Source organism: Cervus elaphus, chromosome 14, assembly GCF_910594005.1.
Source record: "Cervus elaphus chromosome 14, mCerEla1.1, whole genome shotgun sequence".
Lineage (NCBI taxonomy): Eukaryota > Metazoa > Chordata > Mammalia > Artiodactyla > Cervidae > Cervus > Cervus elaphus.
In genome coordinates this window covers 28,108,391-28,135,544 of record NC_057828.1, presented here as the reverse complement: position 1 = coordinate 28,135,544, position 27,154 = coordinate 28,108,391, and the positions used below count along the sequence as shown (strand labels likewise).

General features: G+C 38.8%; 2 protein-coding genes across 9 annotated transcripts in view; one reads left to right on the top strand and one right to left on the bottom strand.

The window, feature by feature from the left end:
- Nucleotides 1–17,266, top strand: part of AIDA (axin interactor, dorsalization associated) — a 49,515-nt gene extending 32,249 nt beyond the window's left edge. The window contains exons 7-10 of the mRNA XM_043923772.1: nt 11,146–11,268; nt 13,251–13,373; nt 15,208–15,325; nt 15,439–17,266. Coding sequence (XP_043779707.1) covers nt 11,146–11,268; nt 13,251–13,373; nt 15,208–15,325; nt 15,439–15,535 — 461 coding nt within the window. The 3' untranslated portion in view covers nt 15,536–17,266. The remainder of the gene's footprint in view (nt 1–11,145; nt 11,269–13,250; nt 13,374–15,207; nt 15,326–15,438) is intronic.
- Nucleotides 17,267–18,766: 1,500 nt separating this feature from the next.
- MIA3 (MIA SH3 domain ER export factor 3) overlaps nt 18,767–27,154 on the bottom strand; it is a 55,771-nt gene continuing 47,383 nt past the window's right edge. For 2 of the 8 annotated variants that reach the window (XM_043923754.1, XM_043923760.1), the window contains 11 exons: nt 25,454–25,555; nt 24,737–24,797; nt 24,590–24,625; nt 24,445–24,512; nt 24,225–24,325; nt 23,917–24,054; nt 23,092–23,160; nt 22,887–22,966; nt 22,677–22,748; nt 20,999–21,149; nt 18,767–19,999 (listed from right to left, as the gene is read on the bottom strand). In XM_043923754.1, the coding sequence (XP_043779689.1) occupies nt 19,683–19,999; nt 20,999–21,149; nt 22,677–22,748; nt 22,887–22,966; nt 23,092–23,160; nt 23,917–24,054; nt 24,225–24,325; nt 24,445–24,512; nt 24,590–24,625; nt 24,737–24,797; nt 25,454–25,555 (1,195 nt within the window). In that variant the 3' untranslated portion in view covers nt 18,767–19,682. Of the gene's footprint in view, nt 20,000–20,998; nt 21,150–22,676; nt 22,749–22,886; nt 22,967–23,091; nt 23,185–23,916; nt 24,055–24,224; nt 24,326–24,444; nt 24,513–24,589; nt 24,626–24,736; nt 24,798–25,453; nt 25,556–27,154 lie in introns of all 8 variants that reach the window. The other 6 variants (XM_043923757.1, XM_043923761.1, XM_043923753.1 and 3 more) reach the window with 5 other exon arrangements.

Below are 27,154 nucleotides of genomic sequence, written 5' to 3'. Positions count from 1 at the left end.
AGAGCAATTGTAGGTGTGGGATGAGGGGCCACAGCTGCTGCCCCCCTTCTGGTGCCAGCTGCAGGTGGGAGGAGGTACCCATTGGTGGACGCTGCACCAGCAGTCTGGGGATTCGATGCCTGGCACACTGCCGCCTCCCCTACCCCCGTACTGAGGCTATAATCTCAGCCGAGAGCTGTTAGATCAGACATTTTCACCCGTTTTTTGTTTGTTTGTTTGTTTAATTCTGGAGTGCATTTGTCTTTGTTTAGTAAACTTGGCTATTTTTGTGATATTCTCCACAACTACTTTACATTTCATCTGCCAGAGTTTGGACAGCAGCCTCTCTCTGTAAAGAAAGCCATGAGTTGTGACATGTCAGGGTGTTCTCCTACAGGAGGGGGGCCAACTGTTAATGGACACCTCAGAAAAGCTCTTCAGAGACAGAGATGAAGGCTGGACATTGAATCCATTTGACCTTGACTTGTTTGGGGCCTTTGCAGCAGGAGTTTTCTTGACTTTCACCACCTTTTATAGAACTCACAAATGCTACATGACATTGATTGACTAAACCTGTAGACTCAACAGAGAAGTTATGTTTGTCACAAAACCTTCAGTATCACGTGAAATGTCATCAACGTCAGCTTATTACTGAAGTAATTTAAAAAGTAGAACATTTTTAATTTCTTACCCTGAATCTTGGGCTTCCCAGGTGGTGCTAGTGGTAAAGAATCCACTTGCCAGCGCAGGAGACATAAGAGATGTGGGTTTGATCCCTGGGTCAGAAAGATCCCCTGGAGGAGGGCATGGCAACCCACTCCAATATTCTTGCCTAGAGAATCCCATGGACAGAGGAGCCTGGCAGGCTATAATCCATGGGGTCACAAAGAGTCAGACACGACTTAGCTATTAAACCACCACCATAGCCGCATTCATAAATTATTTTCCACATTTGATGCACAATGGAATAGGACAACTTGGAATACCAGTCCAGATACAGCCTACTGATAAATAGCTTTCGTCACCAAGATGGACTTTGGGGCTCTAGTGTAATAAAATGACCCTGGAGCTTATGATTCACTCTTGTTACCTTACCAGAATTGTCTGTAGGCTTAGGCTTGGATCCTTCCTTCTAACTCATAGCTCTTCAGAAGCCACACTAAATCAAATAATTCCCTCCACGTTTCTTTGAAAGCAGTAGGACACGTTTGCTCCAGGTGGAGGTCGGGTGCCAATCAGAAGACACTGACATCATCAGGCTGCCTTCTTCCTTGCAGAGTGGTGCTCACCAGCTGCCAAAGGCTGCCCCTTTCTCTCATAAAAAGCTAAAAATGGATCCAGCCGAAGGAACGTGATCTTACTGCCCACCACCATATGAGGCTCAAAGACCTGCAATAAAGTTGCTGTGGGGACGGCCCAGTCTCTGACCATCACCGTGAACCTACGTTATTCAGCGTGCAAAGTTTAGATAGTGCTTACCCTTGATCACTGTCTTTTATGGAGCTGCTAAGCCACAGCACCAGCACCTCCCTAGCATTCTGTGGAACCCTGGTTGAGAAATCCTGCTGTAGACAGTTGGCTGCAGCACACAGAGTTTTCTGTGTTAAAAAGTGTGAAGTGGAAGTAATGCCCCCCCAAAGACGTCCATATCCTAATCCTCAGAGCCTGTAAACATGTTCATGGCAAAGAGCTTACGTTAATGACCTTGAGGTAGAGACTCTCCCGCAGTACCTTTTTAGGCTGTGCTGTGTTTAGGTGCTCATGTCTGACTCTTTGCGACCCCATGGACTGTAGCCCTCAGGCTCCTCCGTCTATGGGGATTCTCCAGGCAAGAATACTGGAGTGGATTGCCATGCCCTCCTCTAGGAGATCTTCCCCACCCAGGGATCAAACCCAGGTCTTCTGCATGGAAGGTGAATTCTTTACAATCTGAACTATCAGGGACACCCAGGAATACTGGAGTGGGTAGCCTATCCCTTCTCCAGGGGATCTTCATGACCCAGGAGTCAAACTGAGGTCTCTTGCATTGCAGGTGGATTCTTTACCTGCTGAGTACCAGGAAAGCCCCTCTTTTTTAGCCTTTATTGGCTTTATGGACAATTAAATTACAAAAATGGCAAATGGGACAAGGTGATTAAAAACATGGACTCTAGGACCAGACTGCTGTGTTATAGAGAACAGATCACTTAACTTTTCTGGATCTCAGTTTCACCTATAAGTAAATGGGACTGACATGAACACCTATGTTATAGAGTTCTTATGTGGATTAAATTAGTTGATACATATAAAGAATTAGAACAGTGCCTGGCACGTAGTAAGTGTTCTGTAAGTGCTGAATATTTGTTATTTATGTAGCACTTCCACATAGAAGAACATTCGTTATTTTTGATCCTTGCTCTAGAACTAAGAGCAAATTTTTTAGTACTAGTTGGAAAAGCTTAGTTTATACCAGATCATGTATGGTCATTTCTTATCCTGATTATAGTCTTTGTTTTATGTGTGTAATTACTTGTTCTCATATTACTTTATATAGTTGAATATTTCAATTGTACATTTAGAAATCTTTTAATGTAGTGTCTAATTTAATTTGATGTTTAATTATCATATGGTTTTACTTTTTGTACACAAACATTGCTACCTTTCTCATGTAACTCAGGAGCTATAGCTGGTGTGGTATTATCCTATTATTTTATCTTCTTTCATGCACATGTCATGTAAGACAGTGCATCTATATATATAAATATATATATAATATATATTGTTTAGCCATTTGTCTACTAGAACATAATATAACCTTTACAGCTGTGAAATTAAAAATTTATTCATAAAAGATCTGTATATTACTAATGCCACACAATTCAATAATGAACCATTATCCAGACTTGTCTTTCAAGATGTGCAGTCAACAAGACAAAGCCCACAGTACATAATTATGATTAGATATGTTGTTGTTGAGTTGCTCAGTCATGTCTGACTGTGCGACCCAATGAACTGCAGCACGCCAGGCTCCTCTGTCCTCCAGTTTCTCCTGGAGTTTGCTCAGATTCATGTCCATTAAGTCGATGATGCTGTCTAACCATCTTATCCTCTGCTGCCCTCTTCTCCTCTTGCCTTCAGTCTTTCCTGGCATCAGGGTCTTTTCCAGTGAGTTGGCTCTTCACATCAGGTGGACAAAATATTAGAGCTTCAGCCTCAGCATCAGTCCTTCCAATGAATACTCAGGGTTGATTTCCTTTAGGACTGACTGGTTTGATCTCCTTGCTGTCCAAGGACTCTCAAGAGTCTTCTCTAGCACTGTAATTAAAAAGCATCAATTCTTCAGCACTCAGCCTTTTTTGTGGTCCAACTCTCATATCTACATGACTACTGGGAAAACCATAGCTTTGACTATGCAAACCTTTCTCGGCCAAGTGACATCTTTGCTTTTTAAGACACTCTAGGTTTGTCATAGTTTTTCTTCCAAGGAGCAAGTGTCTTTTAATTTCATGGCTACAGTCACCATCCACAGCGATTTTGGATCCCAAGAAAATAAAGTCTGTTAATGTTTCCATTGTTTCCCCATCTATTTGCTATGAAGTGATGGGACTGCTTGTCCTGATCTTCATTTTTTGAATGTTGAGTTTTAAGCCAGCTTTTTCATGATCCTCTTTCACTTTCTTTTTGCTTGTTTGTTTGTTTGTTTTCTTTTTTTCCTCTTTCACTTTCATCAAGAGACTCATCAGTTCCTCTTTGCTTTCTGCCATTAGGGTGGTGTCATCTGCGTATTTGAGGTTGTTGATATTTCTCCTGGCAGTCTTCATTCCACCTTGTGTTTCATCTAGCCTAGCATTTTGCATGATGTACTCTGCATGTAAGTTAAATAAGCAGGGTGACCGTATAGAGCAGCCTTGTCACACTCCTTTCCCAATTCTGAACCAGACAGTTGTTCCATGTCTGGTTCTAAAGGTTGCTTCTTGACCCACATACAGGTTTCTCAGGAGACAGGTAAGGTGATCTGGGTGTCCCATCTCTTTAAGAATTTTTTCTTAAAAATTATGGATGAGCAAAAAAAAGGCTAAGGGATTTCAGCACAGGTAATCTAGCTGAAACAGAGACTCAGAGTGTGTAGTAGTTAGTGATACAGGGAGAGAGCACCTTGGAAACCATCATTAAATAGCTTGAATAGTTACCTTTCTATGTCATTTGTAGTCTTCAGTTATAGTCAACTTGCAGATAGCCTTTATTAAGGTATAAAGAGGGTAATGGGCTTGCAAAAGAGCTGGACATGACTTAGCGACTAAACAACAACAACAAAGAGGGTAAAACTGAATCTTCATGCGTTGGAGTGTTTTCACCCTACCTTGAATTACAGAATAATTAAACTAAATCAATTAATTATCTTTCAGCTTGAAATCACTGACTTTGTATTGCATTGTTAGAAATATATTTAATAGTTAAATTTTAATGTGGTCTGAGGCAAAAGAGTTTGCTGATAACAAGGAAAGAAATGTCATCTCATTGACTCACTTCAACTAAAAGAGCTACATGATTATAGATTATGAAACTAATTCATCCAAAGGTAAAACTAGTTTTAATGTTCAGTTAGGAAAAACATGGTGACTGCAGTCCATGAAATTAAAAGACACTTGCTCCTTGGAAGAAAATCTGGGACAAACCTAGACAGCACATTAAAAAGCAGAGACTTTGCCAACAAAGGTCCATATTTTCAAAGCTATGGTTTTTCCATTAGTCATGTATGGATGTGAGAGTTGGATCATAAAGTTGAGTGTGGAAGAATTGATGCTTTTGATCTGTGGTTTTGGAGAAGACTCTTGAGAGTCCCTTGAACTGCAAGGAGATCAAACCAGTCAATCCTAAAGGAAATCAGTCCTGAATATTCATTTGGAAGGACTGAAGCTGAAGTTGCAATACTTTGGCTACCTGATTCAAAGAACTGACTCATTGGAAAAGACCCTGATGCTGGAAAAGATTGAAGGCAGGAGGATAAGGGGACGACAGAGGATGAGATGGTTGGATAGCATCACCAACTCAATGGACATGAGTTTGAGTAAGCTCTGGGAGTTGATGATGGACAGGGAAGCCTGGCATGCTGCAGTCTGGGGGGTCTCAAAGTGTCGGACACAACTGAACTGAACTGGGAAAAACATAGTCTCATAAAAAGAAAATCTATCATTGGCTTTGAATATTGGATAGGAAACCACCTTTGACTGTCAAAAAAGAAAAAGCCATAGTCAAAAAAGACAAGGGCCTAACATCCTTAATATAGAAGTAAAAATTTTGAGTTGCATCAACAAAGACCACAGGTATATTAAAAGTTTGAGCAAGAAACATGACCAGACAGTACACACACACATACAAAGATGTACAAATAGCTCTTAAACATATGAAGAGATACTCTAGAACTACTTTAACTGAGGCTGACAGATGCTCATCCACTGCTGGTGGGAGCACAAAATAATACAGTCCCTTTGAAGGGGAGTTCAGGATTATATAACAATAACAACAGAAATACACATTTATTCTCAGGTCCAGCAATCTCACTTCAGGAATGTATTCTCAAGATATACCTCCAGTAATATGAAGAAAACATTTGCATATATACCAGGTTGTTTATTTATGTATAATCTGTAATAATAAACTATTAGCACCAACTGCCATATGTAGGTTGGCTGAATAACACTCTAGTATACTATAGATAATAGTCAGGAAAATCTCCATGAACTGATGACTTTTCAGAATATATTGTTATATAAGTAAAGTATATCAAGGCAATTCACATTGGCAGAATAAGGAGGAATGTCTCATCATTTTCTGAATAAATCTGTTCTTGGACTTCCCTGGTGGCTCAGTGGTAAAGAATCTGCCTGCCAGTACAGGATCCATGGGTTCAATCCATGGCCCAGGAGGATCCCACATGCCCATGCGGCACAACAACTGAGCCTGTTGTCTAGAGCCTGGGAACCGCAACTGCTGAAGCCTGCGTCCTCTCGAGCGTATGCTCCAAAACTAGAAAAGCCGCCAGTGAGAAGCCTCACACCACAGCTAGAGAGTAGCCTGCACAGCAGTTAAGACCCAGCACAACCAAAAATAAAAATATTAATAAATAAAAGTTATTTAAAAATTGCTTAAAGTCTCTTCTTGACTTTTAAGAATTCTGGCAGGCTGAAAGCAGAACACTTCGCTGGATGTTTTCTAAGGGATGCTTTGAGCCAAAATCATACTTTAGCATTCCTTTTTAGATCAAGAACAAAATGTGTCTACTATATCCTCTTTCCATCAACGTTCTAGAAGTCTTAGCCCATGCACTAGGACCAAAAATAGAAATATAGATAAAAATTATTTGTAGGTTTTATGAATATGTATGTAGAACATACAAAAGCACCTTTTGCATAGAGATCAATAGAAATAATAACAGAGTTCCTGGATGTAAAATCTGTACATAAGAACAGATTCTGTACACTTAATGTGATCATTTCGCAATATACAAATATCAAATCATTACATTGTGTACCTGAAACTAATGTATGTCAGTCATAGCTTGATTTTTGAAAATTATGTAGCAAAAAAAGGATTTTATGTCTATAAGCAAGCAACAGTTGCTTAGAAAATGAGATTTATTTTTAATTGGAGGATAATTGCTTTACAGTACTGTGTTGGTTTCTGCCATACATCAGCATGAATCTGTCGTAGGTGTACATACGTCTCCTCCCTCGTGAGCCTCCTCCCGTCTCCCACCCATCCCACCTTCTAGGTGGTCACAGAGCGCAGGAGTTGAGCTCTGCATCATACGGCAGACTCCCACTGGCTGTTTTACAGATGGTAATGTGTCTGTTTCCATGCTGCTTTCTCAGTTCGTCCCAGCCTCCCCTTCTCCCGCTGTGTCCATGAGTCTGTTCTCTATGTCTTTGTCTCCATTGCTGCCCTGCAAATAGGTTCATCCATATACCATCTTTCTAGATTCTATATATATGCATTAATATGCAATATTTATTTTTCTTTCTGACTTACTTCACTCTGTATAATAGGCTCTAGGTTCATCCACCTCATTACGACTGACTCAGATGTGTTCTTTTTATGGCTGAATAATATTCTTTTGTGTATATGTACCACAGCTTCTTTATCCATTTATCTGTCATTGGACATCTAGGTTGCTTCCATGTCCTAGCTGTTGTAGATAGTGCTGCATGAACACTGGGGTCCATGTGTCTCTTTCAGTTATTATTTTCTTAGGATATATGCCCAGTACTGGGATAGTTGGGTCACATAGTAGTTCTATTTCTATTTTTTTAAGGAATCTCCGTACTATTCTCTATAGAGGCTGTATCAATTTACGTTCCCACCAACAGTGCTAGAGGCTTCCCTTTCCTCCACACTCTCTCTAGCATTTATTGTTTGTAGATTAGAAAATGAAATATTTTGACATTTATAATAGTTTCAGAAAATAGCAACATAGTTTAATAGATCCAACAAGAGAAGTATAAAACCCATAGGAAGAAAACAGTACAAATTTATTGAGAGAAATTAAGAAGTCTTAAATCAGTGGAGAGATATATTCCAGTTCATGGGTTGGAAGAAGCAATTTGTAAAGATGTGACTGTTTCTAAAATTGAGCTGAACTTCACCACAGTCCTAACAGTGTTCTTGTTGTTCGCTTTTTTTTTTTTAAAGAATTTGACAGCCCTTGTGTTATAATTTACAGGGACATGCAAAAGGCTGAAAGTAGTTAAGACTCAAAGAGTAATGTCAAGGTGGGAGAATTTGATTTACTAAATGTTGAGACTTTTGTAAAATTATAGTAATCAAGACACTTGTAGTGACGCAAAGATAAGAAACAGTCCAGTGAAAGAATGGGGAGCCTGGAAACAGACCCACATTTGATTTATTGTCAATGCAAATCCATGGGTCAGATGCTAGTCTATTAAATAAGTAGTGCTGGGACAATTGAGTGTTGATGTGAAATCGAATGAGATGGGGCTCCTACCACATGCCATAGTAAAAAATTGATTCTACCTGGATTATATAATTAAATGTGAATGGCAAAACATTCTTATAAGAATACCTTCATGACCTTGGAGGGGGGAAAGATTTCTTGAATAGGACACAGAAAGCACTGACTATAAATGAATTTAGAGGCTGAGAGATTTGAGTACAATAACATTTAGAATAAACAGAAAAGGCATTCTAAACATGCAGGACTAATATTGGGGTTAAAAGTCGAGAATAGCTGTTGTCTCTTTGGGAGCAAGAGTGATCTGGGTGTGTGTTGGGGGCACAGGTCAGGCTCCTAGGACGGTGGTAATATCTATCTTTCCTGAATATATTACCATTCAATATAAAGATTTTTTTTTTCTTAAAAAGGAAGACCACTGAAAAATTATGTAAATTAAAATATCCAACAAAATGCTTATATCAGAATATTAGAGAACTACAAATCAGTAGGAGAAAGGTAAATATTTCAATAGTAAAGTGGGGAAAATAATTGAACAGACACTTCAGAAAAAGGGAAATCCAAATGCTTAGTTTTAAATGAAAAGGTGTTCAATGTCATTAATCATTGGAAAAATACACTTAAAACTAGTTTGGGAACAAATTGAGACAGTAACATTGACACATATATATGTATACTGTCATGTGTAAAATAGCTAGCTAGCTGGTAGGAATCTGCTGTATTACACAGGGAGCCAAGTCTGCTGCTCTGTGATGACCCAGGGGTGGGGGGATGGGAGGCTCAGAAGGGAGGGGATAAATGTATAATTATGGCTGATTCATGTTGTTGTTTGGCAGAAACCACACAACATTGTAAAGCAATTGTACTGCAGTTAAAAAATTAAAAAAAAAAACAAACTAAATTGGTGTTTCTCCACACCTGAATTGGCTAAAAAGAAGAATCTGACAACTCCAAGCATTAGTGAGGATGTGGAACAATGGGAATTGTACTAGGAGTAGAAATTGGCATACCCATTTTGGAAATAGTTTGTAATTACATAGCAGACATGGAGGTACTACACCATGTGACGCAGTAATTCCTCCCTTGGGAAATGGGTGCTTACGTGGAGCAGAACATGTGTCCAGGGATGTTTGTAGCGGCTGCATTGTTAGCAGTTTCCAAAACTTGAAGCATCTCAAATGCATATCATCAGAAGAATGGATACGAAAACTGTGGTATGTTTATACAACTTATATACTATACAATTATAAAATGAGCAAATTACAGCTGCTGACAACAGTTTGATAAATCTAAAGTTCCAAAGCAGGCAAAACATAATTATACAGGGATGCTTTTTAGTAGTGATTTTTAAAGGCCAGGGTGGTGAGGAGGAATTCAAAAGAACATTTGATGGGGAGAGAAGGGAGCTCCTGAGGTCATGCTTTATTTTTTGACCTCAGTGGTGGTTACATGGATGCTTGCTTTCCAACTTTTCATTAAGCTGTGCACTCATTTTATTTGCTTTTCTGAATATGTGTTAGATTCACAATTTAAAAAATTTTAAAGAATGGTTAAGTGTGTGCAATAAAGACCTTTTATCTTTAGTGTAAGAAAACTTGCGAATATTGAAAGTATGTTGAAATATGGCAAAATATCCCATGTGAGAAAGTTAATATTACTTCTGAAATGGTATTAAATACTGGTGTGAAATGTCCTGTTTTGGTTTTTTGCTTTTTATCTTTCTACCTTTTCATTAGCCAAAATTTTCTTTAACCAAGTATCACCAGTTAAGACTCTTGGATTTCTATAGTAATTTTCATGTCATAAATTCCCTCATTGTAAGTGTACAGTTCAGTGACTTGATAAATCTGTAGTATTGTGCATCTATCAGTTTGCTCCAATTTGAGAACATTTTCATTGCCCTCTAAAGTTCCCTCAAGCATGTTTGCAGTCACTAAATGTATTTTGAATGTGGTAAGTTGATTGATTCATGTACTTCAAATACTTAATCATTAAAAGTAGGATAGGACTTCCCAGGTGGTCCACTGGTTAAGAATCTGCCTGGCAATGCAGAGGACACGTGTCTGATCTCTGGTCTGGGAAGATCTCTCGTGCCATGGAGCACCTAAGCCCATGCACCACAGCTACTGAAGCCCACACACCCTAGAGCCTGTGCTCTGCAACAAGAGAAGTCACTGCAGTGAGAAGCCCCCACACCGCAACTAGAGAGTAGCCCCTGCTCGCCACAGCTAAGAAAGCCCACACGCAGCAGTGAAGACCCAGCGCAGCCAAAAATAAACAAATAAAAAAGTTTTTTGATCTTTAAAAAAATAAAAGCAGGATAACACATTGTTGGATAGAAATGTGAAGAATGTCAGCTAATGTCCTTTATAAATGTTAGGTTGTATAATTTGTGGTACTGTATACATATTAAAATCAACTTTTGTTTGCATTTGTTGTTCGTCAGTTATTTGAAATAAATGAACAAACTGTACAGGTGATTTCTTTCTTCATATTATTTTCTCGGTGGGGAATGCTCTTATGTAATTCTGGGTGGTTTTTCAGTTTTAAAAACTTTAATCAATTTATGGAAAAGATTTCAAACATACAGTTGCTCTTGTGGTTTTATGTAACATTCTCAGCAGGACTGATTTCTGACCAAATAGATCATAAAGAATAGGATGAAGAAAGCAGTGGGAAATGAGACTGTCAAGTTATTCAATTAAATGTATAAATATTAAGTTATAAGTTATTTCCTCCATTAATAGTAAATGATTTGTTGATTGATTTTGGTATTTTTCAAGCTTTAGGAAAATGTAACATGTTTAAAACGCTTTTTCTGTTTTGTGTTATACCACTTCACATTGAAATATGGGGTATATTATATATATAGCAATAAATGTGAAGTGTAAATATTGTATGAATATATTACATACATTATTAATTACATGGTAATTTGTAATTCAGCTTCCTGGAGTGGAATTTTTAACAAACTTGAGTTAGTAATTTATGCTTTCGTGTTAAATATGGAGTATGGAAGTATAGATATATTTTATGTATAGTTAAGAATTTGTCTGGAAAATATAACATCAAGTGTTTGGGAGTTTTGGTAACCAGAATAATGCCTGCCTAGTTACTAAGCCAATTAAGAGCAAAGCAATATCTTCTCTATGCTGTTAAAATATTTACCCTGGAATGATTGGTGGAACTCATTTTTATTGCTGTTTCCCTGTTGCCAGGTACTTTATTACCAAGGTTGCCATCAGAACCAGGAATGACGTTACTCACTATCAGGATTGAGAAAATTGGCCTCAAAGATGCCGGGCAATGCATTGATCCCTATATCACAGTTAGTGTGAAAGGTCAGTAACTGCATATACCTATCTTCTCTCTGGTGAATTTTAAAATGTTGCTTCTCATTTGTGACTTTTTGGGGGTTCGTGAGGGGATTTTATCTGTGACAGTTCATTTTAGTTCATTTTATAGTGAGACAAAATCCTGGGAGGATGTGGTCATCATTCCTTCTCCAAACATTTCTCAGAGATTTATGGAAAATATTTTCTTATCCATAACTTACACTCACAGTTGCTTTGGGTTTTTTCTCTGTGTATGTCTTTTTATTCTTCCAAATCCCATCAGGGGTGCTGACTACACAGACACCACTGTCTTTTATAGTAGATACATCCTTCAGGAAACAGGTTAAAGAGAGGTCCCCCACTTTCCAAGGATGTGTGGTGTTCTTTGCAAGGCCCAGTGTTCTCTGTTTTCCTCTGCCTCCACTTCAGGCCCTCTCACTCCTGTCCACCAGAGGTTTGTACACAGAGCTGTGCAGAGGTGGATGAGAATCGGCCTTCAATGAATCATGAGTGGAGATAGGGAAATAAGACGCATACATAAACTCTACACCCTGAATATATCCTGCAGGACATTAGACAACTGATATATTTTTTAATTCTTAACTATGTCACTGTCATCATTAAGCATGATTACTCTTAGGATTTGTTTTTTTCTACTATTCAAAGTGGCAAACTGTTCATTCCTTGAAAACAACTTTTTTGATCGTTGGTTTAAGAGGGAAACTGCAGTGGTTGAATTCTTTTGTCATTGCTAAGCTTTTTATACAGCACTTTACTTACAAGGCACTCAACAGTCTTTTAAAAATAATTATTGGGTGACTGGGAATGAAACTGTCATACTATTATTCAGAAATAACTGCACAGTTAATCCAATCTACAGTTAATAAATCTACAGTTTAAGACAAATCAAATAGATGCGGACTAAAATTAACTAGAGGGAACGCTTACCAATTATAGAAACATTCAGACCCATGGGTTCATTAGTACCAAGTAAAAGAAAAAAGGATTTTGGCAACAAAGAAGAATTTTAACATGAAAACACCATGATCCTCAGCACTGTTGCTGTGATGCTTTAGCCTCTGGTTCTGTGGGCTCTCAGATCTACTGGTCTACTGCAAAGTATTTATACACTAGGTTATTTGATAGGCCATTCATAAAACTGCATCTCTCAGGAATGAACACTTGTAAAATACAAAAAAAAAAAAAAAAAAGGTAATGAAATGTAGATATTATATTACCTTTGCATATGGTTGAACTGAAACATGTTTTATGTAAATATCTTCAGGAACTGAAGTAGTCAAACATACTCTCCTGTTTGAAGGTCCCTAAGATGGGTCTGTTGAATAATACATAAACAGTTGAGTAGTCATTAAATGAATCTGTGTTGGATTTGATTAAACTGGGTGATTCCTGGCTCCAGAAATTACACCCATATATCCTATATCGTATGCCATCTGGTTACTGTAAATCAGCTTATGTTGTAGCACATAGCTTCAGAATTTAAGTAATAGACATAAGAAGTGTTCATTCCTGGCAAGGTTGTCGTGCCCACTGTTCGGTCCTCTGACATGAATACAGCAGGGTAATGCTGCTAGTGTTCGATTTCCGTGCCTTCACCCAGGCAAGGTTGGGAAGTAGGGGTAGGGGCACCACTGTGGTGTATTACATCCCCAAATGTAAATCACAAAAATACACTGGCCTACTCCCCCAGAAGACACCTTAGCCAGAAGGATCCAATTCCATGATCTGTAAGGAGGCTTCCGTCTCCACCCACGGGGTCTCCCACCCTCTCTGCTCTGTGCCCTCCACATGACCTGGGGAACCAGCTACCTTCAGGTACCTGCTCACCCCAGACACGGGTTTCTATCAGCCTGAGAATCTCCTCTCAGCTCTCCCCTCTTCAGGAAACGCAGCCCATTGTGGTTCCTTTGCAGTTTTTAAGTCTGTGTGTTTGAGGGCTCTGAGCAGAAACTTTATTTCTTCTCCAGATCTGAATGGCATAGATTTAACTCCTGTGCAAGATACTCCTGTGGCTTCAAGAAAAGAAGACACGTATGTTCATTTCAATGTGGACATTGAGCTCCAGAAGCATGTTGAAAAGTTAACCAAAGGTTTGTGATGCTAAAAGTGGAACTGTGTTCAGAATTTGACTCTTCCTTTTCTCCGACTTTGAATCAGTTGTGTACAGTGCTGTCATTTTAACTGAAACTAATGCTAGTGAGCATACTTCATGTTGATAAGCATTTCAGTTATTCTTCCTATAGGCTATTCTCATTTTACATCTTGCTCTTACTTATAAATGCCATGAAGAATAGAGCATACCAGAAAGTATAGTGCATACCAGAAATGCAGGAAATATATTATCTAGAGATGATGCAGATGAATAAAGAATTTTTTAAATGATGGTATCATATTTGGACTTTAATGTTTTCAAATGTGACTTTACTTTTGCATTTATTTAGACCTCAGACACAATCACAGGGACAAGGAGATAGGTCCATAGCTGAAGAAATGTGATCTGCTATCTTAAAAATCTGTGAGGTTTTTTTAATAATAAAATGCCTCTATTATTGCTGTGGAAGGGAGAAGAGAAGCTACTGTTTTGTGGACATGGCAGAGTCATGCACCTGGGGACAGAAGGTCACCGGTAACCTAACAGCTGTAACCCTTGTGTGTTGGCAGTAGGTGCTAAAGACGGCCGCCTTGGGAGTTCCCTGGTGATCCAGGGGTTAGGACTTGGCACTTTCACTGCCGGGACCTGGATTTCAATCCCTTGTCAGGGAACTAAGATCCCATAAGCCATGTGGTCCAGCAAATAAATAAATAAGCAAGCCCATATTCCCCTTGATCACATCCCTTTGCCTCCCAAGTGATAGGTTTTTCTTTCCTTCCTTCACATGCAGAGTGCTTCATTTGGACCCAGGCGCCAGAACTGCATACACATTTCTGAACATTGTGAAACTTCTAGTCAGTTGGTAGTTTTGTCTCCATGAAAGTGTTAGATGTCTGTTGATTGTCTATAAAAGCAAAGCAAGACCCAGCACCCCTCTGGTTAAGGCCGTGTTAGTAAGGAGTTGGTTAAGAATGAGAGCCCGGCATCCTTCTGTTGCTTTCCTTGCCTTCGTTAGAAATTAATTGTTTTTGGCTGTGTGGATGAGGCAACTTATTATTCTGTTTTTAGCGTTTTTCTGTAGGGAGGTGGAGAGAGCTTATCTGTAGGACTTTGGGGAGAGAAAATTGTTTCATCACCAGTTCCTCATTGTGTGTGTGTCTTTTTTGGTGGGGGGTGGGTGGGAATAGGTCTGCTTTCTATGCCTTCATCTTGCAAAGTGCTATCTTTACAGAAGGACTTGTCATTCCAGGAAAAACAAAACAGGGCTTTGGACACTGAAAAATGTATTAGGAAGTAGTTAACATTTAAAAACTGAACCAGCACATGATTTATGTTGTTCAAACTTAAAAACACCCCAGATACTGAGTTTTTTAATTTTTGAGTTTTAATTTTGGGCGGGGAGAAACTAAGGTAGGATTTTTTTGATGAACTCTTTAATATGCCTTTTCTACTTAATGAGTTTCTATGAGTAATGTTCATACTTAACAAGTATCTTCTGTGTTCTTTTTTGTAGTATTTAGTGTTTTCTTAATATCTTATAATTCTATCTGTGGATAAACTTACTTACATTCTTGAGTTTTGCTTAAAGTTTTGCTCTACTGTGTAGAGTTGGATAGTGTAGACACATGCCCCTTCTTTAGGTGCAGAAGAGTTTGGGGTGACACACACAGTCAGCCGTATCATCAGAGAGACATCAGTTTGACAAAGGTTACTGTGCTGTGACCGTTTAGGACAGTTGTTGCTTGTTCATTGGCCTCTGGTGATCAGAGAAAATTTACTGAAACGCTAGAATGGGCTGTCTGTGGCTAATGTGTTTTGCTTTAATTCCTCAGGTGCAGCTATTTTTTTTGAATTCAAACACTACAAGCCTAAAAAAAGGTTTACCAGCACCAAGTGTTTTGCTTTCATGGAGATGGACGAAATTAAACCTGGGCCCATTGTAATAGAATTGTAAGTGATGCACATACAGAATGAGTACTAATGAATGGTGGCTAGTATCTCGTCTTAGTATGTGATACCTTGGAATCGATCACTTATCAACAGTTTTTCTGTTGTGGTTACAGATACAAGAAACCCACTGACTTTAAAAGAAAGAAATTGCAGTTATTGACCAAGAAACCACTTTATCTTCATCTGCATCAAACTTTGCACAAGGAATGACCCCGACATGAGTATCCTGGAACTTCTGTGAATCTCACCGCTCCGTAGAACCCGTCATTGCTCCGCGTAGCACACGCACCCATCAACAGGCAGGAAGCAACCTGGACCCAGGCCGGCAGGCCAGAGCGAGTCCATTACAAGCTGTAGCACAGAATTCAAAGTCCAGCACCACTGACATAACAGACTCTTTGGATACAGGCTTCTTGTAGATCTTGAAATGTTTTCACTTTCTTATTAATTGTGCAATTAATAGTCTCTTCTAATTTACCACTACTCCCGCCCTACTTCCTGGAACAACACTGTTGTGGGTGGGATGTGCTCGTCTTCAGATGTAATACAGCAATAAGAATGTGCTAGAGTTTACACACCTGTCCACTTCTGCTCCAATATGCTCTTTAGCTTTCCGAGTTAATGTCAAACTTTGGGTTGATGTGGAGAAGAGCATGAGACTGCTTTAGAGGAAATGGGACCAATTTTGCTGCCCAAGGTCAGTCTGGAAGTTTATAGGCTGCTTCTCAAGAGATAGCCTCAGTTCATCCCGATCTCATGGTTTTCCTCCCTAGAAATCGTGTGCCTTGGCCAGTCTCCCACATGGGAGTGTTTGCAGGTTGTAGCTGGGATTTTTCCAGATGACCAGATTGTTCTTCTGAAAGTGAGCATATTTTTAGTCACGTTGATTAGCTTTTTTCCTACATCACATTGTTACTCTTTCTGATAGTGATTCTAGGGTTAATGAAACCATCTCAGAATAATTACAAATTCTTGGTGGGTTTATAGTGTCTTCTAAATCATGTAATCTAAAAATAATGAGTCAGATGCTAATGAGATACTGCAGGAATAACTGCTGTTTTTCTGACAACTGATTGTGAAACCTTAAAACCTGCATACCTCTTCTGTAGTGATGAGTATGCAAATCTGGAGATATTCTATTTTTTTTTTTATATAGGTAGATAGGATTGCCATTTATTTCCTATTTAGATATATTGACATTCATCCATATGGAAATATGCAGGTCATTAGCTTATTATAATTTGACTATTTACATTCTTTTGACTTAATAATGGGGCCTAAATAAAACTTTCATAGTACATACACAGTGGATATTTGATACACAGAACATGAAGATTTGGGGTGGGCGTTCTGTGGGTTAGATGTGGAGCCCACATATTTAAAATTCACTATTTTAAATGACCAACACTAGAATGAGCAAAATGCAGTGCCAGCACTTGGCCTATTTTTAAACTAGTGTAACAGGCCTAGTCATACCATTCAGTATGTTTGCTTTTTAAAATAAGTAACCATAATTCAGTTCTGGCTGTTACACTTCAGAAGACCTAGTCTCCACTTTCAGTTGTCTGTCGAGTCAGTTCTCTTTACTATCATAGATTTAAGAATTCTCAACAAAATTGTCTTGCCTCTCATCTTCATTAAATTCAAAATCATTTCAGTGACAGTTATCTTGAGGGGATGAAGAATTTGCCTTAATAAATTACTTTGTTGTTCATGCAGCTCTTATATAGACTGTGCGTTGTCAGCCCACCCCCACCCCTACCAGAGTGTAAGCTCCTCAGGGGGCAAGAACCACGTTTTCTCCACGTCATGTACGTTTCCTAAGGTGCTTGGCAGCACTCTGTACCCTGTGGAGTACTCAGTACCTTTTGTTTGATGTTGCTGACAAGACCTAAAAATAATCCCTTAAAAAAATCTACCATTAAAGTGTAGCAAAACTGATACATATTGTTCTCTTTTCTCATAGACCATAAGACATGAATATCAAGGTGTGATCATTTATGTCACATCTGCTGTCATTCACAAAAGTATGGTTTAGATGAACTACAAATGCCTCTCATCAGTATTAACAAAAAGCTTAAATGGAACAGAGTGATTAGCTTAGCCTTGTAATTCAGATCTGAATAACAAAATGAATTGACACAGTAGACAGAATACTCTACATCCCACAAATTCTTTTCAAAGAAAAAAATCAGTTTTTGAACAATAACCACAACTATAGGAGACTTTCAGGCTGAAATATTGCTGCTCCATAAAAGATGATTTTAGCAACTAAGCCAAGAAAACAGTTAGCTGGAGGTGACTTCTGAAATAGATGTCATTTTTGAGATTGGCCAAGTCTGATGGAGCTGAGGAATGATGCCCCCCGCACCCTCTAAATTGGCAGCTTGTCTAGGCCGTGCTGAAGAAGTGGTGCAAACAGAGGGCTCTGGGAGGCAGCAGTGTTGGCAGGGTCAGGGCCACTCAGGCCACTCTTAGAATCTCTCTACAATTTACTGATTTTTCAATAATCTGAAATATAAAATGAACACCAAAAAAGGCTTTAGAGGTAAAGAAAAAAAAAAGACTCCAGATTTGATTTTTAAAATAGATTTAATGTACCTTTGCTACTTTATTATCTTCCTAACTGGTATAATCTATATTTAAATATTAAATTCTTAAATTATTATTCACCATTATTTTGTGTCCTGAAGAGATCGATATACTCAAAAGCTGTATTTGTGACTTAATCTATTTTACATGGTTAAAAATAACTATGGAGTTTTCCTCTTAAAATTTCTATTTTTGATATTAAATAGGACATAGAGATGGAATTTCCTTTTCCTGAAAAACTTCTTATATACTCATGAATTTTGGAAGACTTGTCTTTCGTTAAAGGCCTTTTCCTTTAGTATTAAGAAAAAGTTTTTGTTTCACAGTGAAGAATTTACTTTTAAGGTATTCTTAGTGGATTACTCTTAATGGTGGCAAGTCATGGTCTAGATATCATTAGGTTCATCACATTATAGAACTCGAGAGAATGGGAGAGTATGATCTAGCTGTGAACAAGAATGTAAACCTTTTGTAATTTTGATTTAAAGAACTCTTATTCTTAAAATGTACTTAGTTACTAGAGTTTGAAGTGTCTGATAAGTTAGGACTTAGAAATACTGTTCAAAAGACATTGTACAGTAATGAATGTAGTAATGATGGTGCATTCCTAGATTCTCAGATTTATTTACTTTTAAATCTAAGTGCCAGGATTCAAATATTAATTTTGTAGTAGTATCAGTCAATGAAAAGAACTGAGTTCAGCCCATGGTTGCTGACCTAGGGCATGTTACAAGTCTTATGATCCTAAATCATTCTTTCTCATAGTATTATATACATTTGGGTCTTTTTTTGCCATACTCCTTGAAACCCAGTGGCAAGGGATAGGAGAAATAATAGACTCTACATCTTTTAAAAGAAATTTTCTTACTTTATGGTCGCAACACATCATTTTCATTTTTCTGTTACGCACCCTTAACATAGTAACAGTAAAAGCAACAGAACATCAGGTTAAACAACTCTTGTTACATGTAAACTCATACTCAGAAAACCAGTCTTAAGTCAAAACCAATCAGAATCACGAGAAAGCACATGAGTGCTGTCCAAATAGGCCCGCTAACTTCTCTGAAGTAGAAGGCAGGCATCAGTTGTGATGCTTCCCGGTGACTCTGAGGTTGAATGCCTGAGCAATGGGTCACCATCTTCAGTTTTGGGAGCTTGAGTTTACGTGTTTCCAAAATGGTATAAATCTCAGGAGAAAACAATCCAATGAATCAACAGACACTTGGGAAATATTAATAACCAAATTTTTATGAACTATTACTACAAAGAACTTAAGCAAGAGGGGAGATAAAATTTTAGTGATCTTTAAGTAAACATTTTTAGCGTAACAGCCTTTGCGACCAGATATTTTTTAAAAATCAAGCTTATAAATACCATGGCTCTATATTCAACTGGTGTACACTAAAAATAGGATAATAAATGGAAATACATGTTCTTATAGCATTTCCACAGGAAATGTTCATACTTTTCACAACATTCTAAATCATTTAGCAGTAACATATGCTACATGAACTAAAACACAGGTATTTTTTTATTGCACATTTCAAAGTTGGAAGGAGGCTCCAGCTTACAAGGTCGTTTTTTATTTTAGGGGGGAAATGATACTTTTTTAATTGTTTGGCTCAAAAATGCACACTGCCAGGGCAGCTTAGATTTAAAAACAAACCTTTTAAAATCAGCTTTTGGATTTTGAAGCCAATGAAAACCTTAACTGTAACGAATAGTGCACAGTCCACCTTCTCTCAGACTGAATGTCCAAGGTCAGTTATGGGCTCTGTTTTAAAGCCGGTGAGCAGTCCTGGCTAGTGCCCTGAGGGGCAGGCGGGGGCTCATCTCTGGAGCTGGAGGGTGGTAAGTCTCTTGCAGCAGAGGAAGGTGGATAATCCTGGGGCCCATGGGTGGGGGGTGGTAATCGGGGACCAGGAATAAAGTACTCTCTTGGGCCGAGAGAGCCTAAAGGTCTAAAAGGTGCATGTCCTGGTGGTAAAAATTCTCGAGGATCAAGAGGCGGGTCCCGTTTTCCCGGTGGTGGAACACCTGGTGCATATTCTCTTAAGCCTAGCGGTGGACGCAAACCAGGACCTGAAAAAATTAAAATTAAGTCATGTAACTACATATGAACACACCTAAATTTAGACAGTTCCCGGTAGGTTAATCAATTTCTCACACCCCTGGAAGTCAGGTGGTGGCTCCCGACTTTACAGATGAGGCCAACAGGCTCAGCAAGTTACATGCCTATGGCCAGCCAGTCACAAAGCAACAGAGGCTGGATTTCAACATGGCTCTACCTAGCTTCTGTTTTTTTTCAATTATACAATTCTGCTATCTATATCTCAAAGAGCTTGATTTGTACTCAGAAATACTATGCATCATACCAAGATGATAGATTATGAAATAAGGGTTTCACTGTAAGTAAATTTTGATAAGGGAAATCCCAGTTACTGTGTCAATTAAAAATGCACACAGGTGCTCAGCATGGACCTACACATGCCATCAAAATCAAGGTGTCTGCCCTGCCTGGAAAGGCCTGCCAGCTCCACCTAATTGAATTCAACAGCTTTCCACCTATTAGCTGTTACATTCTACCTTCTCTTCAACACTTCCTTCCTATTTATTCCCAAGGTGGGTAGTGATGGCTTCATCTTTCCTTTTATACTCAGTGACCCATTGCTTATGCTTCTATTATGGGGTGATTACAAGTTTTATGTTGTATAATGTATGTATGTGTGTCCTATAGGATCCCTTAAGCTCGTGGAGTTAGGACAGTTAATTCTATCCACTACAGAGCCTAGTATGAAGCCAGAGATGTTCAAGCAACATACGCAGAAGTAGTATTTCTGACGTTCTATGAACAGTCCCTTTTCCCTGTCTACAAGAGATTCCTCCTGTCCATCTCAGTACAGGGAGATGATACAGCACCCCTTGTGTCCTAAGAAACTGGTGGAAAAGTTCAAACGTGTCAGCCAGCTTTACCCTTTCACTGCACAGACCTGTGACAGCAACTGTTAACATTTTACCAAGGATTAGAATGAGAAGATGAGTACACTTTACAAGTCCATCACTCCCATTCAGTCGTCATACCAAAGGGTGGAGGAAGTGGCCGAGGTCCGAAAGGCCCACAGAGCTGAGGAGGTGGTCCGTATCGGATGGGCGGCAGGAGCGGGCCTCCCACGGGGGAGCTCATGAGGGGTGCCCCTGGAAAGGGAGGGGGCCCTTTTGCAGCCATACTAACCTGCAAAGCAGAAGTAATGAAAGTTCTGAAACACCTGGATGTAACAGATAAAAGCACCAACACCGTAAGAGCTAAAACCCACTGAAGCAGATGTCAGGCACTTGTCCAAAGAGCCAACTAGTGCAACAGAAGTCCACCGCTCCTATCCATCCCCCTGAGAGCTCAGGCGGGTTAAGAGAATGTTAGAGGAAGGAACACTTTCACCGTAATCATATTGCTTGTATGTGCAAACAGAGAGGAAGCAAGAGGACTGTCAAAGGATATTAACAGAGGCGATTCCCAACTGAAAAAACCACCATACCACACACACTATAACCTGTGTCTAGGGCAGCCCCTCCCTCCCTTCACCACAAGAGCTCCTTTTTCCATATTAAGAATGGAGAGAACAATAAGGAATGAAAAAATCCATTTTCACACACATATGATAAAAGCTACTATACAGAGTACCTTCAATTTCCTTTCATATGCTGTAAATCTTGTTTTAAACGTGAGGGAAAAGAGGCACAGAGAGTATTAGATAATTTCCTGAAGGCCACAGAGCACAGAGGAGGCTGAGTTAGAATTCACTACAGGGGGTCTGACTCCAAGCCTGCATTCCTCCTCTGCCTCCCCTCTGTCAAAGGAGGCTCCCCTCTCTTTCAAGTCTGCCACTCCAAAGGGGTCTTGGGTCTTCTCCAGGTTGCCCCGGGATAAAAAGAGCTCTCAAGCGATGTGTCCTCCTAGAGTCCTGCCCTGGAAGTCGAAGGATCTCCACACAGAGACAGTGCTATACACACAAGAGTTCCGCAGGAACAGCTCTAGCCACCCTCGTTCCCCAGTAACGCCATCCTTTGTACTATAAAGCACTAACCTGTACTTCCCTGTGGCAAACTGGGTTGGAAATTCTCAATAATGAAAATACGTATCTTGATTTCAACACAGTAAAGCACTCTGAGTTACAATCACAGGACTCAGCAGCTGTCACAGCTATGCAAGGTGCAAGAGAAGACCCTTATGTGAACATAATTTAAGGCTGTTGCTGGGAAATGGCATAATGGGTAATTAAAGATTTCCACTATTCAGTATTTCACTTACAGCAATCAACCTCTGTTACCAATCTGTAATTTCAGATTACTCACAATACAGCACAGGGCTTGCCTAGTATACCACTGGAGATGTTCTTAAATAGCATACTTCCAAATAAATACATAATAATGATGAGTTTATGCAATATATGATGAACTGATTTGCCTTAGAGCTCTCATCATTGAAGCACACACCATATAGCGTTGGGGTGATGAATTTATCACATTTTTTTAAGGTTATTTACAATAGATGTTCTGAAGAGATCAATCACTTAACCAAAACAGGAAAAAAGAGTAAAAACCAACCAACTAGACTTCAGCAACCCAGAAACACTTCGAGGTCATAAGGTCAGTATCGCCATGCAATTTTAAGCAAAGCAGATTAGTGTCATGCTCCTTGGAACTCTTCTAGAAATACACCAAGTAGAAAACGCAGTGTTGCTCTCAACCTCTAAGTACTTACTGACACTGGATGCTCAGCCAAAGAAGGAATGCTGGGAACTGAAGGGCCTTCAGGCTCTTGGGGAACAGTTTGCTTTTTCAAAAAATAAATGAGATGGTACAGATAGAACACATAAAAGGGAGATGGATGAGGCAAAGAGAGGATGTTGTAGAAAAAGTTAAATGTGTCTGGAAATACCTAATAACAATTCAAAATGACTGCAGATTTTACCTTGCCCTCATCCATCACCTTAGAGGGCGAAGAGCTTCTGGAGCTGCTGTTCACCGTAGGAGCAGCGCCGGATTCTGGATCTGTGGGAAGCCAGAGAGCAGACTTAGGCTTGTTCTGACTTGTATATGCACTCTGAAGGACTACAAAGGCCTCCGCCCACTTCCTTCACAATCTGAGACTCTGTGAACACACTCAGGTCCCTTACCAGAGGCAGAGGGTTTCCCAGATGCCTCAGAGGCCCATCGAGATCGAGGGAGAGGCCCATCCACTGATCCTTGAGAGAAAGGTAACAGAGCCCTTGCATGAATTTTTCAGAATAAACCAGTAACTGTGGACAGGTCAGGGTTCAATTCTACGTAAAGCAAAATTTAAAACAGGTCTCCCAATACATGTGAGGAGAAATCACTTACAGTTTATGCACAAACCTATAGAATCAAAATAAGAACTATGTTGGATTGAAAGACCTGCACATTAATAGCGCCAGCACCAGTCAGGTACTTCAAGCTACCAGCAATTGTTTATAGACTTTTCAGTCTATATGTAATATGATTTCTATATCTCAACAAGTATAAACACATTTGTGATTAGAACTAGACTTAAATAGCATTTCATATTAGAGTAACGAAAAGTAGATGTACACTGCATTAACTATAAAGTTTTAAGGCTACTTTTATAATATTCAAGAGAGGATCTCAACAAAAATTTAAAGATAAAGGTTTATACTTCACAACAAAAATCTGAAAAGAAACAATAATCAATGATATTTATATATATACTGTTTATAAATATGTTTACATTTGTTTACATATATATTCACATATAATAAATACAGTAGTATCATAATAGTAAATAAATGCTTTTTGTTCTAAAGCAGATCTAAAGTAGACTATATACTCACCAAGACAAATTAATCCCTCTCTATATTGGACAGACCCAAATTCTCAACTGTTGCTTACATTAGCAACAGAATTCTCAAAGAAGGAAAGAACTCTTGAAACAGTTTACCACAAGGTAACATGGCAATGCTCACCAAGTTCACTTCGAGGCATCTCTCTTCGATTAAGTGTAGCAGACCGAGGTCTTGCGGGTGGGTCTGCTGTCAGCGGTGGGGAGCATTCGCCACCGCTCACAGGAGATGGGCCAAAAGAGCCATTCTGGCTCAGGGGACCTGCAGACAACGGGGAAGAGTTGCACTTTAACCTTTTTTCTTTAGTAAGTTCTTGGGATTATTTCTAGGGCATCATAAATATTAGACACATATTACAGAAATAAAAAGTAACTTATTAAACACATTTTTCACCAAAATATAGACTGCTGCCATTTAAAAGTACTCCCTACCTCTCCGTGGAGGGTTTTGTGTGTTGGGCCTTCCTGGCATTGGTTTTACAATCACAGGTTCTTCTTGCATCATTACCATCTTTTGGGTTAGCTCCAATAATCTTGAATATAAAGAAAGAATAGACTTAAATATGAAATAGAAAATTCCTTACTGGATATCATGGCACAGCCTTTAAAAACTCTTAAACACACTGAAAATGTAAGTTTTAAAAACACATACTTATGTCTCAAGTTGGCAGCTTCTCTTTTCTCTTCAGCTATAGCTCTTTCTGCAGCACGTGCTTTGAGCTATTGGGAGGAAAAAAATCCAAAATAAGCTGTGACAGACCACACAAAATAAAGAAAAGAAAAAAAAAAAATCTCACCCAGTTATCGTGAGCTTTCTTCTCATGTGTAGCAATCTGAAAAAGACAACCCATCAAGAAATATGTTCAAGGATTCCCTACAATAGCTACTGTAATCGTCTGTATCAGACAGCAAAGAATTCTGCCCTGCAGGGCAGTATGATTTACCTGGTTTTTAAATGAGCGCTCTGTTTTCTGTAGTTCCTCCTCCATTTCTTCAATTCTCCGCCTAAGGGTTAAACTTCCTTTTATCATTTAAAGTACAACTGAATAAAATTTTACACAATCTTACCATGTTCCCTTTAACAACTGTACCCTTTCAGACTTCACTCATACATACAAAAACACATTTTGCATGGTTATAGGAGCACACTGTGATCAAAACTAATACTACATAATTTCCTTTATTATTTAAGAGCTGGAGATTCTGAATTGATACACTTGTAATTTCCTTAACTGCTCTTCATATGTTCTCAAACAATCCTGCTATAAATCTTTTTCCAGAAAGCTGTTTCTTCTTTTAATTATATCCACAGAAAATCTTCCAGAGCTATGACTACTATCATTTTAATGATTTTTAGATACATCATACAGCAAACTGCCTTCCAAAAAAGAATTTCTCCAATACACAAAACCACTCAGAACTGGTGGCATGAACCAAGCTCCCTCAGTCTTGCTAGTATTGGGTGTAAGGAAATTTCTGTTAACTTTTTTTCCTTTGTTAACTTAAAATTTATGTTTTCTCATGTTAATTAAATGTTTTGATCATTTATTTCTGCTTTGGTGCTATTTTTGTTCTACACAGTGTAAAAACAGTTTTGTTCTGAAAAAAAGCCTACAGTAGTTTCATCAGCTACTGACACCCTTCTCAGAATCTGAACTCACTTGTAAGTTTTCACTTCCTCTGCCGCCAAAACCGCCTTTTCATCTGCAGCTGACAGCCGCTGCTCTCTTTCTTGCCGCTCATACTCTTCTTGACTCAATTTCCTAAGATAACATCAGTTATCAAATGAAAGTGCTTCTCTTTTTTCCCAGCATTCTGTCTAAATGTCCCTAGGTTACTTCCCATCCTTTCCAAACATATTCATACAAAGTCATAGGAAGGAATTCACACCTGCCACTTAGGGATAAAAATCAAACTCTGCCTGTTGGCAACCTTGCATTTTTTAACTTTTCACAATTGTCTACTCAGTAATAAATGAAACAAACAAATGGAAAAAAATGCTGCACCCCATGGGCAAGTTTCTTGTGTTTGAGACAATGAGAGCTCATTTTACTTCAATATGGAGAGCCAGGGCTGATCAACCTAATACAATCAAGCTTATTAGGATAGAGCAGGGGATAATTACGGCTCTTATTTCTACCATGGAAAGACCTGTAATTACTTTCTTGTTTCAATCTTGGAAGGACTATTTCTCAATCCAGACTGGCACCATGATAATTGGTCCTCAAAAGCCTTTTAGAAAGTTTTCCAATTGTGCAATTAACCATAGAACACTTCCACATCAGATGTGGAACTTCTACTGCCTATGTCAATGGAACTGTGGTTAGAGGAAAGAGAAAAATCTTAGAATTGGCAGTGTCTACTGGATAGAAAAAGATTCTAAACTATCCCATAATCAAGTATCACCTACTAGAAACTGGTTTTAACTTTCAAGTTCAAGATATTAATATAACAAATTGTAATGGTAGCAACATGTGATAATGGGTTTAAAATGCTATTTATTTTTTTTACCTTTCTATTTCTTTGACTATAGTTCTGATTCAAAAGAAACTTGAAACTTAGTTTCTATGCATAGGAAGCATAATCAGAAAAACCACAGTAAAAACAGTAATCACAGAGAAAAAGAGTTATATATTCTTTTGTAACTGTCCATTCAATACTTCACCAAGTGTCTTATGAATGGCTAAAATATACTGGTTACCTAGTAAGACGCTAAAGATACAATATGCGTGAAGTACTCTCCCTGTACTAACAGAGTGCACAGGTGAATGCAGTTTAACAATGCACTTAACCACAGAACAATCCCCTAACTCTGGCACAGAAGAGATGTGAGAAAACTGGGTCTTGAAGAAAGATCAAGAAACAATTTTCCTTCCAGGAATGAATTAGTGTGAGAACATTAAAAACATTAGACAAATAGAAAATTAGGCAAAATATATAGAACATTAGACAAAAATATAAAGAACGTGCTTGAAGGCATCAAGCTAATACATGAGGTCACAATCCAATAAAAAAAGGAATTTCAGAATTACAAGTAAGCCTGCCATCTGAAGCCACTCTTCCCCTAGGTTTGACCTATGCATTGAAGACAGTGAGGAGATACAAGGGGGCTGAACAGAGTGCAACAGATTCCCGGGTGCAGGGAAAACAAAGCAGAGCTAAGGGGTCCCAGTGAGGGGGTCCTAGTAAAAGTCTCGGGCTATGTTGAGACTAGAAAGAATTGTGTCCTTGGAGTACCAAACAATGCAGTGTCTGTCCTTTGAATGAACTAAGTCGTCTCTGAATGATCTTTATTGCTGACTACAGTAATGGCCACCTGCTAGAAACAAACTGCTTTTTTTTTTGTTTAGGAAAATAATATC